Source organism: Gallinula chloropus (assembly GCF_964237585.1).
Source record: "Gallinula chloropus genome assembly, chromosome: 14".
Classification (NCBI taxonomy): Eukaryota; Metazoa; Chordata; class Aves; order Gruiformes; family Rallidae; genus Gallinula; species Gallinula chloropus.
Window position 1 is genome coordinate 13,407,640 of NC_140099.1, and position 16,693 is coordinate 13,424,332.

General features: G+C 45.4%; 1 protein-coding gene across 1 annotated transcript in view; it reads left to right on the forward strand.

The window, feature by feature from the left end:
• CDAN1 (codanin 1) overlaps positions 1 to 16,693 on the forward strand; it is a 32,181-nt gene that overhangs the window by 13,865 nt on the left and 1,623 nt on the right. Inside the window, exons 11-26 of the mRNA XM_084270447.1 lie at positions 619 to 827; positions 1,526 to 1,640; positions 2,425 to 2,568; positions 3,837 to 4,003; positions 5,093 to 5,174; positions 5,800 to 5,889; positions 7,013 to 7,067; positions 8,050 to 8,183; positions 8,886 to 8,989; positions 10,388 to 10,537; positions 10,986 to 11,049; positions 11,750 to 11,828; positions 12,818 to 12,975; positions 14,397 to 14,504; positions 14,883 to 14,946; positions 16,030 to 16,232. Of these exons, the coding sequence (XP_084126573.1) occupies positions 619 to 827; positions 1,526 to 1,640; positions 2,425 to 2,568; positions 3,837 to 4,003; positions 5,093 to 5,174; positions 5,800 to 5,889; positions 7,013 to 7,067; positions 8,050 to 8,183; positions 8,886 to 8,989; positions 10,388 to 10,537; positions 10,986 to 11,049; positions 11,750 to 11,828; positions 12,818 to 12,975; positions 14,397 to 14,504; positions 14,883 to 14,946; positions 16,030 to 16,232 (1,926 nt within the window). The remainder of the gene's footprint in view (positions 1 to 618; positions 828 to 1,525; positions 1,641 to 2,424; positions 2,569 to 3,836; positions 4,004 to 5,092; positions 5,175 to 5,799; positions 5,890 to 7,012; positions 7,068 to 8,049; positions 8,184 to 8,885; positions 8,990 to 10,387; positions 10,538 to 10,985; positions 11,050 to 11,749; positions 11,829 to 12,817; positions 12,976 to 14,396; positions 14,505 to 14,882; positions 14,947 to 16,029; positions 16,233 to 16,693) is intronic.

The window sequence follows — 16,693 nt, forward strand, 5'->3', positions numbered from 1 at the left end:
AAACACTGGAACAGGTGGCCCAGAGGGATTGTGAAGCTCCAGCTTGCAGAGACATTCAAAACCCAACTGGATGTGGTCCTGGATAACCTGCTGTAGCTTACTCTGATTGAGCTAGAGGGTTGGATCAGATGCTCCAAGAGGTCCCTTCCACTCCAAACAGTTCTGCAATTTTTGTTTCTTTGAGTCTTTAGTAGTATCTGCATGCTGAGGGCAGGGGAGCATTGATTATTTTCTTAAACTCTTTAACTCTCTGGAAACTCTAGGAAAATCTGATCTGGGAATGTATAATGCACAATCATAATCCCTGGAAACTGGGCTAAAGGTCTTACTGTTTCATAAGGCCATGTGATTGATAGGTGTTCTCCCAACACGTCCAGATGAGCCTGAGTTAGATGTATAGGATGGAAATCCCGTCTCTCGATCTCTGGGCTGTTTAAGGCCAAGGCATGTTTGGGCATGAGGAAAAGAGATCTGCTGTGCTTGAGCTGCCTGGAAAGGCCATGCTTGGGTTATTCCTCAGAGTCTTCTGTAGAAGTGAGAATATGTGGGCTGGGAGATGATGTGAAATGATGACTTATTACAAATTCTCCACTTCCCTGCTCTTTCTATCTCCCAAAGATGTGTAAAGGTCCTATTGGAGGTGGTGCAAGCTGGGGAGACACCCCAGACCAGGATGTCCTTAACATGCTGGGGTCTGATAATCTGAGCCGTCTGAAGAGGCTGCAGGAAAGATTTGTTGTTCCTCAGAGCATCAGAGGACCTTGTCCACCCCCTTCATTCCCAGGGTGCCAGCAGTTCTTCAGGGACTTCATCCTCAGTGCGGGAAGGTAAGCTGCTCATGCCTGCTCTTTCCTTGGTGTGAAGTGTGTGGGGAATGCCAGCATGTTGCTCTTGCAGTGGGGAGTTACCTGGAGAGCAGGGTGCATGGTGCAATCTAGGCAGAGTATATTGGAGGTGACTTTAAGATCCATAACACTTGGTGTTCTTGGAAAGCACGCACTGTGAACGTGCTAATAAGCAGGTTCTGCCTGGACCACAGAGGGGGTGTGTGTGCTATGTTAGGTTACACTGTAAGGTAATAACTTCGTTCTGTAAAACCATAATATCTTGTCACAGGTGTTTCCCAGTGCTGAGGCACATGGTGCTGCATAGCAAGGGGACTGGGTAGGTTAATGGGTTTGTTTAATGAATCATTCACAATCCACAGTATGGAGGAACAATCTATGGGGCATTTGAATCTCCCAGAGGAAATTCAGTTACTTTGCAGCTTCCTGCTTTGATAGATCCATAATTCCTTATGCTGGGACTTGCTAAAGAGTGTCTGTTCAAAAAAGTGCAACCTAAAGAGTGGAAAAGAAGGGAATCAGCCACTACTGGCCTGGTCCCTTTCTTGCTCATCTTCAGTCTGTCACACTGGATGTCTGCTGATGCTTGATACAACTCATAAGCTTGAAATTCTGCAGTGGGTTAGTTGAGGTTCTACTGCTGTTTTCAGCCCAGTCTGACTCATCATCTTTTGCTGAAGTTACCAGTTCAATCACCACCTGATGGATAGTCTGTGCCTGAAGATACTTGAACTGGATGGCCTTACTCTGGTGGAGCATGAGCACAGCGATGGGGAAGCAGATATGGATGAACAGGTAAGCTTGGGTTTTGCAAACACACCTGGCAGGAATTCCTCTGAACTGTTCCTACAATGAAGGAATTACTGGCTTGATTGTGAGTTGCCTTGGAGCTTCCACTACTGAATGTGCAGGACAACAGCTTCTTCATCTGGTTTTGTCATAACTCTGTCACTTGGTTATCAATGTCTGAGCCCCATGCCATTTATTTGTATGCTTCAGGGTGCTTGATAGAACTGTGTCATAAGAGATGATACACAGCAGTTTGAAAAGCAAGGGCCTCTTTTTAGGTTGGTAGTATCCTGGGTTAGATCAGTGAAAGAGTTAACTGAGTTACTTTTCCATGTAGAAGGATTTTCAATTAGAATGAATTTGTAGTCAGGCCTGTTCATACCTGTTCAGATGTTTCTCCACTCTCTGTACCTATCAGAGGTGTCACAGTTCATAGTCTATTAGTAAAGTAGCAGCCAAAGGTTCATGAAAACTTGCAGAGCAGTAATGATATAAAAGAGGCAACACCAGATCAGTTCTCTGCCCACTCATTGACTCCAACCTTGTTAAGATGAAGATGTGATTCAGCAGCTGCTTGTTTTATTTAGAAAGCTCTTGAATTAACAACTTTTCACTATAAGCAGAAGCAATTTAAAATGCTTGATAAATACATAATTTGGTAAATTACCTTTATTAAAAGCAGTGATGAATCTATGTGGCCCTTGTACCTGAAGGGAGTGGAAGTGTAGTGTAGGTAGTTCCTACTGCAGTTGAGGTTGGTGTAGGCCCAGCTTGCTTTCCTTCATTTCAGGATGAAAAGAAGCGTTTCACTGTAGTCCTGCTAAGCCTGCGACTCCTCGCCAAGTTCCTGGGCTTTCTCGTTTTCTTGCCGTATCGCGCTGTGGAGCAACCGACTAGAGATTTGCAAGACTCTGCAGTGACCTTAAGAAACCAAGTAAGAAATCAAACTCTCTTAAGAAATCTAACGTGGCCTTTGGTTGACAGGTAGGTTTCCTAAGCCAAGGAGATGAATATGGATAGTTACACCCTTCCAAAGCAAGTCCTGGAATGATGTTATGTTGTTCTGTGCCCCTGCTGCATATTCTGGGGTTGGGAATAAAGGAAAGAAGAGTTTGTGTAAGCTAGGAAAGAGGGAGGAGTGCACTGATGGTGAGGTATTCATTCTTCATGTTATTTCTGCTCATCTGGGGCTGTCATACCAGAACTAGCTAAGAAGACTTGTATTTACAGTGTGAAAGGCGGGTACCGGGAGCATTTGTGTTTGTTTCACACCCACCTCCTAGCAGTGTGTCATACTGAATGCAAGGAGGCAGGGGCTAGATGCTGACCTCACTTGTACGTAGTCAGGCTTAGAGCCTTACTTCTGAAAGTCTCAGTGGGACCTCGGGTTGTCAGTGTGGTGTGTGTGTCCTGGTTTCAGTCAGGATGGAGTTAACTTCATTTGTAGCAGCGGATGGGATGCTGTGTTTGAGAGTTAACATGAAAGCAGTGCTGGTAACACCCTGATGTTTCTAGTTGCTGTCAGACAGTCAAGGACTTTCTCAGCTCTTCGTATTTCTCTATTCATGAGAAAGGAGGGGCGAAGCCAGGACAAGTGACCCAAACTGGCTAAAGAGAGTATTCCGTGCCAATTCCGTCCTGCCCAGGATATCGGGGGGCTGATGGGAGGAGGAGCAGGGGCGGCTCTGGGACGCGCAGTTCTTGGGGGACGGTCGGGTTCTGGGACGGCTCTGGGTGGCACGGCCTGAGCTGTGGGTTTGGTGAGAAACTGCATTGTGTAGCAACAGCTTCATAGATTTTTGCTCTAAAGTCCTGTTAGCATTGTTATATTGTATCTTTCTGTTATCTTAGTTAACTCTCCTTATCCCAACCCACGGGCCTTTTAGTTTCTTGGGTTTGGGGTTATTTGCCCCTTCCTTTTCCCTTCCCTTGCCTCTCACCCCCTCCTTCCCTCTTCCCCTGCTCTTTTCCTTTAAGGAGCAGGCAGCTGCGTGGATCTCGGCTCTCAGCCGGGGTAAAACCACGACAGTGTGTTTTACCTCTGCTCATCTGCAAAGGAATGTTTTCATGAGCCAGAAAGCCCCCTCTTACTAGTACAAAAGATGAAGTCCTAGAAGGAAAAGTCCTAGTGTAGATAAAGTTTTTCTTTAAGTATCAAAAGGTAACTTCAAGCAGCTGCTTTAACTTCTGTTGTCCATTAAGACCCTGCCTGTGCTGGATGTATTGAAGCTTCTGAGACAATCTATTCGGGATCAACGTTCTATCCTGACCATTCCTTGGATTGTGGAGTACCTTTCCCTGGTGGATCATATTGCTCCTTTCCTTGATTACTACAGGAAAGTATTTTGTCTCTTGCTGCAAGTATACAGGTAAGAACCTGGGGAAGGATACTTGTTTAGGAACTCTTCTGTGAGGGTTTGCTTGCTCAGTGGAGATGCCTGGTGCTTAAGAAATGCCTGATGGCCCTAGTTTGAGATTCTTACTTGCAAAACATGAGCGCTTCTTATCTTACGTAAAGCTGCTAAGGAAGCATATGGTACACTCAGAGATTAATATTTAAGTATGTGGGGTTTTTGTTAAGTAAATAAAATTCCTTAAATCCTCACTCATTCTACATCTGCAGCTGTGAATTTTAAACCTTGGATTTGAACCTTTAAACCTACAAGGTCTCCCATGCCTAAATAGTGCTCTAGATTTCTTTCCTATATACAGAATCACAAGGTTGGGAAAGACCTTTAAGATCGAGTCCAACCATTCCTGTCCTGTGCTAAACCATATACCTAAGTACCTCATCTGCCCGTCTGTTAAACACACCCAGGGTCGGTGACAACCCCCTCCCTGGGCAGCCTGTTCCAGGCCCTGACAACTCTTTCAGGGAAGAACTTTCTCCTAACATCTGATCTGACTCTGCCCTGGGGCAGCTTTGTGCCATTTCCCCTGTCTCCTGTCCCCTGGCTGAAGAGACCATCTCCCACCTCTCTACACCCTCCTGTCCGGTAGCTGTAGGTGGTGATAAGGTCTCCCCTCAGCCTCCTCCAGGCTGAACACCCTCAGCTCCCTCAGCTGCTCCTCATAGGATTTGCCCTCCAGCCCCTTCCCCAGCCTGGTTGCCCTTCTCTGGACTCGCTCCAGGACCTCAATGTCCTTCTGATGATGAGGAGCCCAGCACTGGACCCAGCACTCGAGGGTGCCTCACCAAACCTGAGAAAAATTTGAAGCACATTCTAGAGAGTGACTTAACACTGGCTTTTCCAGTGTAAACTTAAAGCAGCCTGTTTTTCAGATCCATCTGTGTAAAAAAGTAGAGCTCCCTCTCCTTTCTTTAGGCAGATGAGTAGGGAATGTGGACATGGTGACAAACAGTAACATCAAAAAATGAGTGGTTTGGAAATTTCCTCTAATGAAAATGGAGCTGCTGAAATGTAATCCTCCTTCCTTCCGCTTTTGTTGCGCGTCAGGTTAATGGTCCTTTCTGAAGATAAGAAGATGAGTTTCCTGAACAAGCTGCTGATCCTTGCAGTTCTGGGTTGGCTTTTTCAGGTAGGATCTCCTGTGTGCACACAGCTCTTTCCTGAAGAAACAGCAGGACACGGAACTCAATAGAAAATAGTATTAAAATGAGTTAAAACACTGCAAACCAGTAGTTTTGTTGGGGTTTTTTGCATTAATGTGGGGTTCAGAGAATCCTCTGTATTCTAACAGAGAATTATTTTCCACGCTGAACACATCTGTGCTTATAAATCTGCATCCTTGTCAGTAAATTGGCAGCTTATTTCTGTTAGAACTGAAAGCTGTTGTCACAGAGATGGAGTCCTAGCTGGCAGCCTTGAATTGTTGGGGAATTTTTGGTCTGATAAAGGGATTGTGTTTGATGAACTTCAAAATCCTTTTGTGCCTTCAGTGGAAGCAAAGTAACTTGTTAGCGGGAATCTGTTGGAAAGGTGAACGATGCTGTATGGGGAGGGTAAGCAAGATGGTTTATCTTATGATGATTAAACTAAATGTTTAACTTTATGGAAGCTCTCTTCTGAGGGCAGAGAGGAGGATACTTTGTGCTAGATTTTTGTGGGTGGTAGATTGGTGAGATTGACACCATTTCTGATGAAGAGGACAGTAAAGTTACCGACTGCTGTTTAGATTGTAACTACTGGGGTTTCTGTTTCAGGTTCCATCAGTCCCTGAAGAGTTGTTTTTTACCACTGATGTCAGGCAGGAGGGATTGATGATGGACACTGTGACATCTCCCCAGGCTTTGGTGAGTTAGGACAGCAGCACAGCCTCTGAGTCTGTGGATGAGGATGGACTGGCACGGGAATTTGCCTTCAGTGTGGCTGCATCAAGCATATGTAGGCGATGGGTGTGATGCTCCAGTTTTTCCCAGTGCCTCACTTGCAATCCTCCTGGATTGTAAACTGTGTGGGTTACAGCTCTGGGGCTCCTGCCAGGCAGGAGCCATCTCACCTGCTACAGTGGCTTGTAGAATACATACAAAGTTATGCTGGAGGAGCAGATGCTGTTTTCCTGCTCACTGGTTATTGCAGTACAAGATGAGGTGACAGAACTGTAGCGCTTCCCTAGAAGTAAGTAGTAGTAATGGTGTACTCAACAGAAATAGTAAGATGGGACTGTAAGAACAAGGTTGTTGTCTTTGGAATCGCCTGTTTTCTGGTTGCATGATAGAAGGTAACTGAACTGAAAATAGTAGGAGTGAGCAGAAAAGGAGGTGAGTTTATGGTGTGTGTGACACTTCAGGTAACTCCCAGACCTGCAAGAGAAATTGCATGTCTGAATTCCTTGAAAAATCAGCACTGTGTTTGTCAAGATAAATGTGCCTGATGTTCTCATCAAAGTTCTGGTTTGCTCTATCTCATCAGTGGCAGAGATCAACTGATGGGTTTTTTCCCCCAGTGGGTGCTGTACACACTGCCCATGTGGATGGGATCTCAAGGTGCTTTTCCTCTCATGCCCCTGGCTGTGTAGTGCTAGGCTGATGTTACTCCACAGCACAGTGTTCCAGTAAGTTTGGGTAAAGACATCTGTGGAGGTGCACGTGCATAGCAGATGTGCCTCATTTATTCTCCTCTGTGGATAGGTTTTGTCCTTTGTAACCATCAGCTTTCAGCTGGGCTTGGACAGTGATCAGAAACAGCTACACTGTCTAAATGTAGTGCAGCTCAGTGTGTGTTACAGGGCTGGGCTGAATGCTTGGACTGCAAAGTCCATAATTTTCCTGTAGGTTTGGAATCCAGTTGTATTTCTGGTCTTCATGGCAAGGCAGTTCCAAAACCTGCCTGTGACCTCAAGGATGGGATTTCTGACTTGCTGAAGACTTTCTTTCCTGCTGTGTCCTCTCAGCATTTCCTTTGTTTTCTCTATAGGACTCTGTACCGTTGGTGGATCAGCAGTTACTTTACACCTGCTGTCCCTATCTTGGTGAGTATTTTATTTATATTTGCTGTATAAATAAAATATATCAGTAGTATTTATATTTTTAATTTTTGTGTTTGTCGTTTCATTCTCCGAGTCCTTGGATCCTCTTTCTTACCCCTCTTCACAACTTTAGGTCTCAGTTGTGTATGAGTCAACTTTGATAGAAAGCTGTATTGCAGAAGCTCATGCTGCTGTGAGTGGTATCTGGTGATGCTGGGGGAGGGAGGCTGCATAGGCAGGGTAATTAACCTCTAGAGCTTGAATGCAGAGGGACAAGGGAGCTCATACTTCATGAACTGGATGGAATTGTTATAAAGGGTAAGTACAACTTCCCACCTCAGGTATAGGGAGAGGTGTTTGTTCAGTGAGGAATGCATTGGTCTCTGGGCATATTTCTGCTGCCAGGCAGGGAAAGAATCCTTTTGTGCCCTGGTGCTTTATCAGGTTGTTGTTTGAGAGAACTTAGGATCTGACTGCCACTGGTAAAATCCCTCTCTGTAGACAGTAGAGTCTCAGAGAGTGGGATGGTGCTCTGCTTTCTGAGACTTAGCTGCTAGGAAAACTGTATGTTTAACTTGCATCATGGAAGCTTCTAGGAGTTGAACATGTCTTCAAGCTTTTCCTCTGGTATTTTCTCCTGTCCCTGTTGGAATTCTGTGTAACTCTGCTTGCCTTGTTGTCCTTGTAGACTTCACAGTTCCCACTTGCCATGTTAAAAAGGGATGCATAGAAATCCCTGTTCCCTGATCCTTCTGAACAAGCCCCGTGTGCCAGGGAGCTTTTTGGAAGCCTCTTTTGTCTTCAGAGCCTTGCCAACCTCACTATGCCCTGCCGGTTAAGTAGGTGGAATGCCCCTCTGCTTTTCTGAAACTTCAGCTTTCGTGGAAGCTGAGAGAATCTTCTCTGGGGTGTGGAAGTGTCTGCTGAGGTTTGATTTAGTCTCTTATGCGGGACGATGACGGCTTTTGTGTGTTTCTCTGTACAGGGGAGCTGCGGAAACTCCTGGCCTCTTTTGTGGCTGGTAGTGGAGCAAAAAATGGTGGCTTTATAAGGAAAATCACCCCCACAGCTGCAGAGTCCTTGGCACCCAAGGCTTCTGTCACGCAGCGGAAACTGCAGGTAATGGCATTCGGGAGTCTGAAGGGGAAGCAGCGGGGCAGGAGGAGCTGTGTGAGGGTGGGGCACACAGTGGTATCCTAGTGCCAGGGAAGGAAAAGATTCTGCCTGAGTGGTGGGGAACATCATGTTTAACGGTTGGGTATCCTTACCTCCCTGTTCCTCTGTGGCTGGGGTACCTTGTAGGTGCTGAAGTCCACACAGCTTCAGTGAACATTCTTGCAGTTGGAACAGCTTCCTCTCCTGTAACGTCAGATGTCGCTACGTTTCTCATGCTCTGTTTGGACTGGATTGTAGCCATGCTTTCCATGAAAGAACAAACTCTGTAGGAGCCTACAGGTTTACCAGCCTGTAATTAAGAGAGGATCCTTTCTTTCCAAAAACAAACCCTATGTGGTGACTCACTATTACTAGTAGGTGCTGTCAGAGCTCTCTCATTCCTCCTGTTACTCGGCATTTGTTTTTGTAGCTTCATAAACCCTGATAACGGGCTTTGGGTTTGATGGTCTGGAGGAAATAGGGAGCAGATATTTTACAGAGGTGCTGCTTGAATGCTACAGTAGCAGAAAGTTCTAGTCTAGTCAAGTTGTGTGCCTTTGAGCACAATTCTAGATGGTAGTTCCCTTGGCCCCCCTGTGTTGAGGAGAGGAGGATCTGGGCAAATAGTAGCACTGGATCAATAGTAGCACTTTTTTCTTGGAACAGGTAGAGTTGGAACAGGCCTTCTTCCACAACCAGCCTCCCTCCCTACGGAGAACAGTTGAATTTGTTGCAGAGAGAGTGGGATCCAATTGTGTTAAGCACATCAAGTAAGTGCTGCTGATCTCTTCTGTGACTTAAAAAGTAACTTTATGCTAATGATGCAAAGAGCTGGTCCTTTAGAATTGTGTATGGGGGTGGGGAGAAAACTTCCCTCTGAGTTTGCTGTACAGCAGAACACCAAGGCTGTGACAGTGGGGTCCAGCGACATCTGTTTGCCATCGTAGAGGGGAATTTGTGAAGGGATGCAAAAAGAAGGGTTATGTGACTGTGGGACACTTGGAATGGGAACATAATACAGCATTGTGAGACTTGATAACCCTTTCAGAACATTCTTGCCAATGATAGGAACATCTCAGGTCTGAAGGGACCTCTGGAGGTCATCTGATCCAAAGTCCTGCTGCTCCAAGTAGACCAGCTTTCAAGTTAGGTCAGATTGCTTGGCACCTTTTCCAGTGAAGCTGTGAAAGTCTCTAAGCATGGGGATTCAGCAGCCTCTTTGTGAGTGTTCCAGTGCTCAGTTTCCCCAGGCTTTGTGAAAAACACTTCCTTAGATCCTGTCAGAATCTCCCTTCTTCCAGCTTGTGTGTATGTTGCCTGTCGGCTTTCCTGGAAACATTGTTCTGTCTTCTGTATAACCCTTCTTTCTCCCTTCACCTTCTCTACTCCAGGCTGAATGACAAGCGGCTCCCCATGTCTCCTTGTAGGTTGTGTGTCCCAGCATCCCAGATATCTTAGGGATTTTTCTTTGTCTCCTGCAGTCATGCAAATTAAATTGTCAATGGCTTTCTCATACTGAAGTCCCAAATGCAGGTTCACAGTGGCTAGGGAGGCAGTAACTGCCTTGAACTTGCTGGCTGCACTGTTACTAATGCCTGCCCAGTATAAGGTTGGCCTTCTTTGCACACTGCTAACTCGTTCAGTTTGTGTACTGGGAACCCTCTTCTGCAGAGCTGCTCCCTAACCAGTGTGCCCCAGCCTGTGCGGGTCCCTGTTGTCAGCTCACTTCTCCAGCTTGTCACTCATGAGCCTGCTGAGGATTTGTACTGTCCCATTGTCCAACTTGTGGAAGATGTTAAATGGTATCAGCCCAAAAGCCAGTTGCAGTGGGCTGCTGTTGACACCTTTGAGTTTCTGACCACTATCCACTGAGAGCTTAAGGGTATTGCTGCCAGAAAAGGTATCCGTAACCAGATGTGTTTCTGTTAAAACCTAAAGGCTCTATTTTGTTACCTTCATTGCTGCTTTCTCCCTTCCAGAAAGAACAAGGAGATGGTATGGCACTACATGCACTGTGGTTCACTCTTTTTTAGCAGGGAGGCTTATTGCATTTGTGCCTGAGAGCGCAGAGTATCCTCCTAAACTGGAGGGAACAGCTGGTTAGGATTAGTGTGCACTGCTTGTTGGATGGATTTCAGTCTCTGATGGCTCTTTGGTTTTTGTTACAGGGCGACACTGGTAGCAGAGTTGGTTCAAAGGGCTGAAGTCATGTTGCAGGATAAAGCAAAGGAGGAGGATGCTAATCATGACAAGCTGCTTGAAGAGGTGTGCGCTCATCTCTATGAGGAAGGGGCCCAGGCACTCATCAAAGGCAGAGAGTAAGGAGGAAATGTGATTTACTCTTGTGCCTTCCCATCTCTTCTTATTGCAGAATTTATAAGCCTAATTCGGCTTGGCCTGCCATGCTCAGTTTCTGGTAATGACAAACCCTGACCTCTGCTCTCCTTAGGGTGATGCTCTGCTGCGCCTCCAGCCACTTAATGCCGTATTTGTAGGAAGGAGTAAAGGTGCTGTGTGTCCCTCTGCATCCAGCTCCAAACGGACATCCACTGCAGCTATTGTATATCCCTTCTTTGGAAAACTGAGTATTGCAGCTTGGTGGCTTGCAATTGCTTTTTCCTTGCCTGGTTCTTTTGATCTGACTTCACTGCAGCCTTCGAACTGGTTTTGATTGTAAGAGAGCATGTGAAAGTTCCTAGGGTAATAAACTCTGAGTGTTGCCTAAGAGCTTGGACTGATCCTGTGGCACGTCTTCTTGTCTTGCAGATTTTGCAAAAAGAAAGGTCCTGAAGCAGTGAGGGTGCTACTGCCAGAGGAGACGTCTGCAGCAGTATGTATTTTCACTAAAACCTGCTCCACTTATCCCTTAATAGCAAAAAGGTAAAACTTGTGGGTTGGGATAAGGACAGTTTGCTAGGACAGCAAAGGAAGAGGAGAGTAACAACAGTACTTATAGAAGAACACACAAAGCAGGTGATACGCAATGTAATTTACTCACTCTGCGTAGCCCATCGCTTAGCCCATCCTGCATCAGGGAACCAGTCTCCTTTATATTCTGAGCATGACATCATATGGTATGGAATACCCCTTTGGCTAGTTTGGGTCAGCTGTCCCAGCTGTATCCCCTCTGAGCATCTCACAAAAATTAACTCTCCCCCAGCTGGAAGCCAGGACAGACACAGTCACCTCTGCTAGGCTGCCTTCAGTGTTCTGGGTGAAGTGACACTCTCGAGTGTTGTGAGTAGAACAGTATAGAAACTGCATTCATCTTGCAAGGATGGTATTTTTGGTTTAGAATCAACTTCCCCAAGAGTTGGTGGGGTTTGTATGGGGTTGATGAGGTCTGGAAAATCAAAACAGGTCAGTCCTGTTGCTCAGAGTGACATCCTAAAGAGGTGGTGGTGGTGTCTGTGTATACGTTGCATGCCAAAATGAAACCTTTTCCCTCTAGAATTCCTCCTGACTTCTCACTGACTGTAGTGCTGTGACTGGTAGTAAATCTCCTATCGCTTGCTATCCTCCCCGTAAAGGTTCTAAGTAGCGCGGAAGACATTGCGGTGGAACTGGCTACTGAGAAGGCCTGTGGCTGGCTTTCTGCCAACATTGCAGGTGAGTCTCCTTACCCTGAACTGGGGCTTCTAACCTGTGCTGCTCTTCTGAGATCAAGGGGTAGAGTTTATTCTCATCTTATAAAGTGCTTGGTCCTACTCGTTTTTCTTTTAGTGGGAAGAATGCAGTTGCTTTGTCCCTCCTTTTTTAGGAATAAGAGGAATGATTTCTAGCTCCAAGAACCTTCTTCAGGGATTTTTCAGGCTTGGCCCATGTAAGTGATTTTTTAGTTATGGAGGCTCATAGGATGGTGAGAGTGAATGCTGCGGAGAGCTGCTTCTGAGAACGTTATCTAGGCTAAGTTGTCTTAGCACTTCAGATGTATGATACAGACAGCTGCTCTCTGAAGCCACCTTATGGTCCTCAGGTACAGAGCACTTCTGCAGTCTTCTGTAAAGCAAACATCTCTTGGACTGGGTGTGTTTTCAGCAGACTGAAGGCAGCTGTAGTCCTTTTGCTCTGTAATAGTGCTCTGACAACTCTTCAGAGTCTCTGAAAACTTCCTTGTTTCAGGAGGGATGCACCAAGAATCTGGGGAGAAATATCCAGCACCATTTGTTACAGCAGGAGTTTAGTGGTTTGGATGCTGTTCAGAACTTATTTTGGTAGAAAGCCTGGCTTTCATGGGCACAGCAGAGGAACTACTATGATGGTGCTGATCCAGCTTTCGACTTTGGCATTGCTTCCTGGCTTAGCTACCGTGTTCAAAACTGCTGAAATATTTTGATGGAGAAGGAGATGAGTTGCCAGTGGTACCTGGTGGTAACGGGTGGCTGCTCTTTAGAGCTGTGAGGTGACACTCTCTTTGCACCTGTGCCTCTGTCCATGAAATGTAATGGAAGCTCAAAGTGAGAAGGGGTTCAAAGTTTAAACTGTCTTTTGTTCATTAGCCACAGCCCTCGGAACAAGGGGCTAATAAGGGAAGCAGTTGTTTGCCTCACTGGAGAGAAAAGCTGAAATAGACAGGATTTGTTCCCTGTTTTTTGTAGCACTTATCAGAAGAGAAGTGAAAGCAACCTTCAACAGGATGCTGAAAGTCCCAGGACCTCCCATGCCTGGTGAGGATGCTCTGGATTTGAGAAGGGACTGCCCTCCAGGCTGTCAGCACTGTGCTCCATTTCCTTCCCAAATCATCAACGAGATTAAGGTACAGAGTGTTTCCTTCCCAGCTTGCCCTAATCCCCTTTGTTTTTCATGTTGATGGTTTTTGGAGGGGTTTTTGTCTTGTTTTTAAAAGGGGATGTTCTGGTTGGAAGGAGCTGGCTATGGGGAGCGCTCAGGAAGCGCAATGAAAAGGTTTTTCCATCCTCTGGCTTGCTGTCTGTGCATAGATCAGAGTTCCCTGGTTAGGAGTGATACCTCAAAGACAGGATTGCTGCTCACAGGCCTCTTTGATACAAGCAGCATAGAAACCATAGTGTGGTGAGCGTTGCTTACAGGTCTATGCTGAAGAGTCAGCGTATCAAGAGAGCTATTTTTTTTGTATATAGACTCTTCTTGTGGAGAGTCTCCTGGTTTCTGCTTAAGTGTTGCCTGCTGGTCCTTTTCATTCTGGTAGACCCTCCCATCATATACATAAGGAATTCTACGTGAACTTGTCAGCTGAATCCATATGGATCAGTTGAAAGTTTTTTGCTAGTCTGCATCTGCACCTTCATTCAGCTATAATCAGAGTATCTTAAAAGGAAGGTGATGGTTTGGACTTGATTTCAGTCTCAGATCCAAACAATTTCCTGTTCAAGATGGCTTAAATCACATTTTGGTCCTTTCTCCCTGGATTTCTAAAGGTGGCTGTTCTTGTAAAAAAAACCAAATATGTGATTCTATAACTGGTGTAGCTTGTGAGGAAAAAAATTCAGAAAACCTCCCTTTTTTCACCAAAATTGGGCAGAATACATCATGGGTTTTGCTGCTCCTTGTATGTTTGAGCAAATAGTACTGGATCTCGCTGCCATTGCGTTCCCAGCAATAGCATAAGGATGAGCATGCATCCTTTAATGCTTCCTTGCTTGAGGTAAAACAAAAACTGGAGGGTAGGTAAAGTCTTAAGAAAAAATCTTAAGATTCAGCTTTTAAAATACTCTTTCTTTAATTCTTTTGATTTCTGTCCTTGTTTCTGATACTGAGTGGTAAATCACTGGTGATGGAAAGTGCTACTGCATGTAGGTTTTATGCCATAAGCCCCTTAGTGCACTTCATACACAGCTTTTATTTGAGACTGAAGCTACCTTGGCAACATAAGAGGACTTTGGATTTCTGTAGTGCTTCTTCCCTGAACTTGCTTGCTGCACTGTCCAATTCATGTTGAGCTTTCAGAGCTGGTTGCTTGTAAGAAAGATGAACTGGTTGCCCTCACTGGTCTTGACTTCGTAACGTTAGTGAGAAGTATGGTAGATAATCAGAGCTAGGTAAGGTGGTGAAAAAGTCAGCTTTAATCTGCCTTAAAAAGCGAGGAGAATGCTAGGGTTTTGGTTTATTCCAGAAGGACCTGAGGACTGTCTATGAACTGATCTGTGTGTGGAGGTGCAGGATGCTAACAGGTGGGTTATTGCTGTCTTTCTCACCAAGGACGTGCTGTGCGTTGCTGTGGGCCCGCGGGATGAAGGTGAGGTGATTGACTGTGTCTGGCTGGAGTGCCTGCTGGGAAGATTGAGTCAGACACTTCGCTGCAGAAAGGTAGAAGTACAAAAAGCAACACCCCCTCCCCCTCCTTGGACCACTTTGAACTGTCTTCATACCTGCAAACTTGTTAGCTTGCCGTGCCTCACTGTTGAGTCAGTGGAATGGGTTTTGTCTGAGTTCAGCTACTACAGAGTTGCAGAGCATTTGTTTTCCGCTGCATTGATCTGCTTGTTACTGACCTTGGCTTTTGTGGATTCCCTTTTCATGTGTGATCTTTTCTTGTCTTTCAGTCTTTAAGGGTCTCCTGATTACAGCTCTCTGCTGCTTGCTGTAAACTGCCTGCTCTTCTGATGTTTCTATCCCTTGTGACGCCCTGTTTTGTCCAGTCTGCAGTCTGGGGACAGAGATACAACTTGTTTTTGTGTTTTCCAGTTCATGTGTCCCACATCAGAACAGCAGCTGGCAAAGTGCACGATTGAGTTGGCTTCTTTGCTGGGTAAGTCAGACATGGGTAAGTCAAGACTGAAACCTGTTATTACAGAGCTCTGAAATCCTTGGGGTCAGCGACTTCAGAACTTAGAGCTTGGGGGTGTTTGGTTCTCATTGGTGAGACTGAGCCCACAGATTATTTTCTGTCCATTTGAGTGGTTGTTGTTACTCCCATCCAACTTCAGCAGAACAGCATTATACTGCAACGGACCAGCCTTCAGATCTGGTGTTGTATTCACATCCCTCTTGTTTATGTATCCATGCAGCCTTTTAAATATGAAAGATGTTTTCTGGTAATTCTGCCTCTGAAAAGCTGCAGCTGAGGGGTTGTTTTGGTTTTCCTTTCCCTCCTAATAGCGGGGACCCATTCCCTTAAATTACATTTTTATGGCTCTTTTTGGAGAGAATGGAAGCAATTTATTTTCTGTGTATGGTGACTTCTGAGAGTGTTTTCAGGTTATTTGGCTTAAATACAACGTTATTCTTGGCAGGAGCTAGAGATCAGGCTACAGGTCTGTTCTCCCTGGGCAACCTTCTAATTTCCCAGCTTCAGAACCTTCTTAAGTTTTACACATGGTTCATTGCTTCAGATCACAATTCACAGCTGAATATTGTAGCGAGGCCCGAATCTGCCCCATTCCATTTGACTGTACCAAGGAAGGGCTGCTGTCTCCTCTCTGTGTACATTTAGCTGCAGTTAAACGCTCTCCAGCTTTACTTTCACTTGTAGGACGTTATGCAGCTCTGCCTGTAGTCAAAACTATGAACACCTATTTAATCTTATAGATTTAAATATTGTTCTTCTCTCCCTTTGGAGTAACACCCAGGACCTCTTTTTATTATATTTTATGCTGAATTTTATTTAGGCAGTTGTCTTCCAAGACTTGGGGCTATATGCTGACCAAATGCCATTCTTTATCTGTAGTATAAATCTCTTCCTATGTAATACTTGTTCATATAGTTTCAAAGCTTTTTCCTTCAGTGATTGTTTAGGTACCAGCTATGCTCAATGTGCTGTTGGACCAAGATAGTGGCTATAGAAGGAAACTAATGCATCTGTGGAAATTCACCTTCCTCCCTTTTCTTACAGTTTCAGATCGTGTGCCTCTGATTCTTGGGATCAAGTCCCCAGAGAAGAACTCAGAGAGGCTGTGTGTAAAGAACAATCCCACCTACGGCCTTTTAAAACTGCTGCTTTCTGTCTGGAAGGAGGACTTTGGGATGCCTGTTCCAGTGCAGCTGATCTTCAGCAAGAAGAACATTGGTTATCTCGTAGGAGTTAAGCAGCGAGAGGTAAAGCTCATTCCTGCTCTGCTCTGATACGTTCATGGGGGAGTTCAGCCTGCAGCATCAGCCAGTCGCGTGAGTGAGCACGGCTGGCAGCACTTGGCCTGCTGCTACCTGGCGTTGTTTCTGCAGGGGTAGAGAAAAGGAGGACTAAGTACTACTTGTCAGTGTTTGACCTGTCTGGGGGTTGTCAGGAATGCAGTTTGATGTAGGAACAAATGGCAGAATCGCCCACTTTTAGCATGAGAGATTAAGGACTGAACACCCTGGTTGCATTCTTACGTCCTATATCAGCCTTTCTTTTAGCATCTGTTATCTGAATGCTCTGTAGCTGCAGGCTAAACCCAGCTTATTTCAGAAGGGAAGAGTTTCTTCAGGCTGTTCTTGAACACAGGAAGGAAATGCTTGAGGTGTTTGGCTGCAGATTACAAATTTTGAGACTTCATGGTAGGATACAACATGAGAAC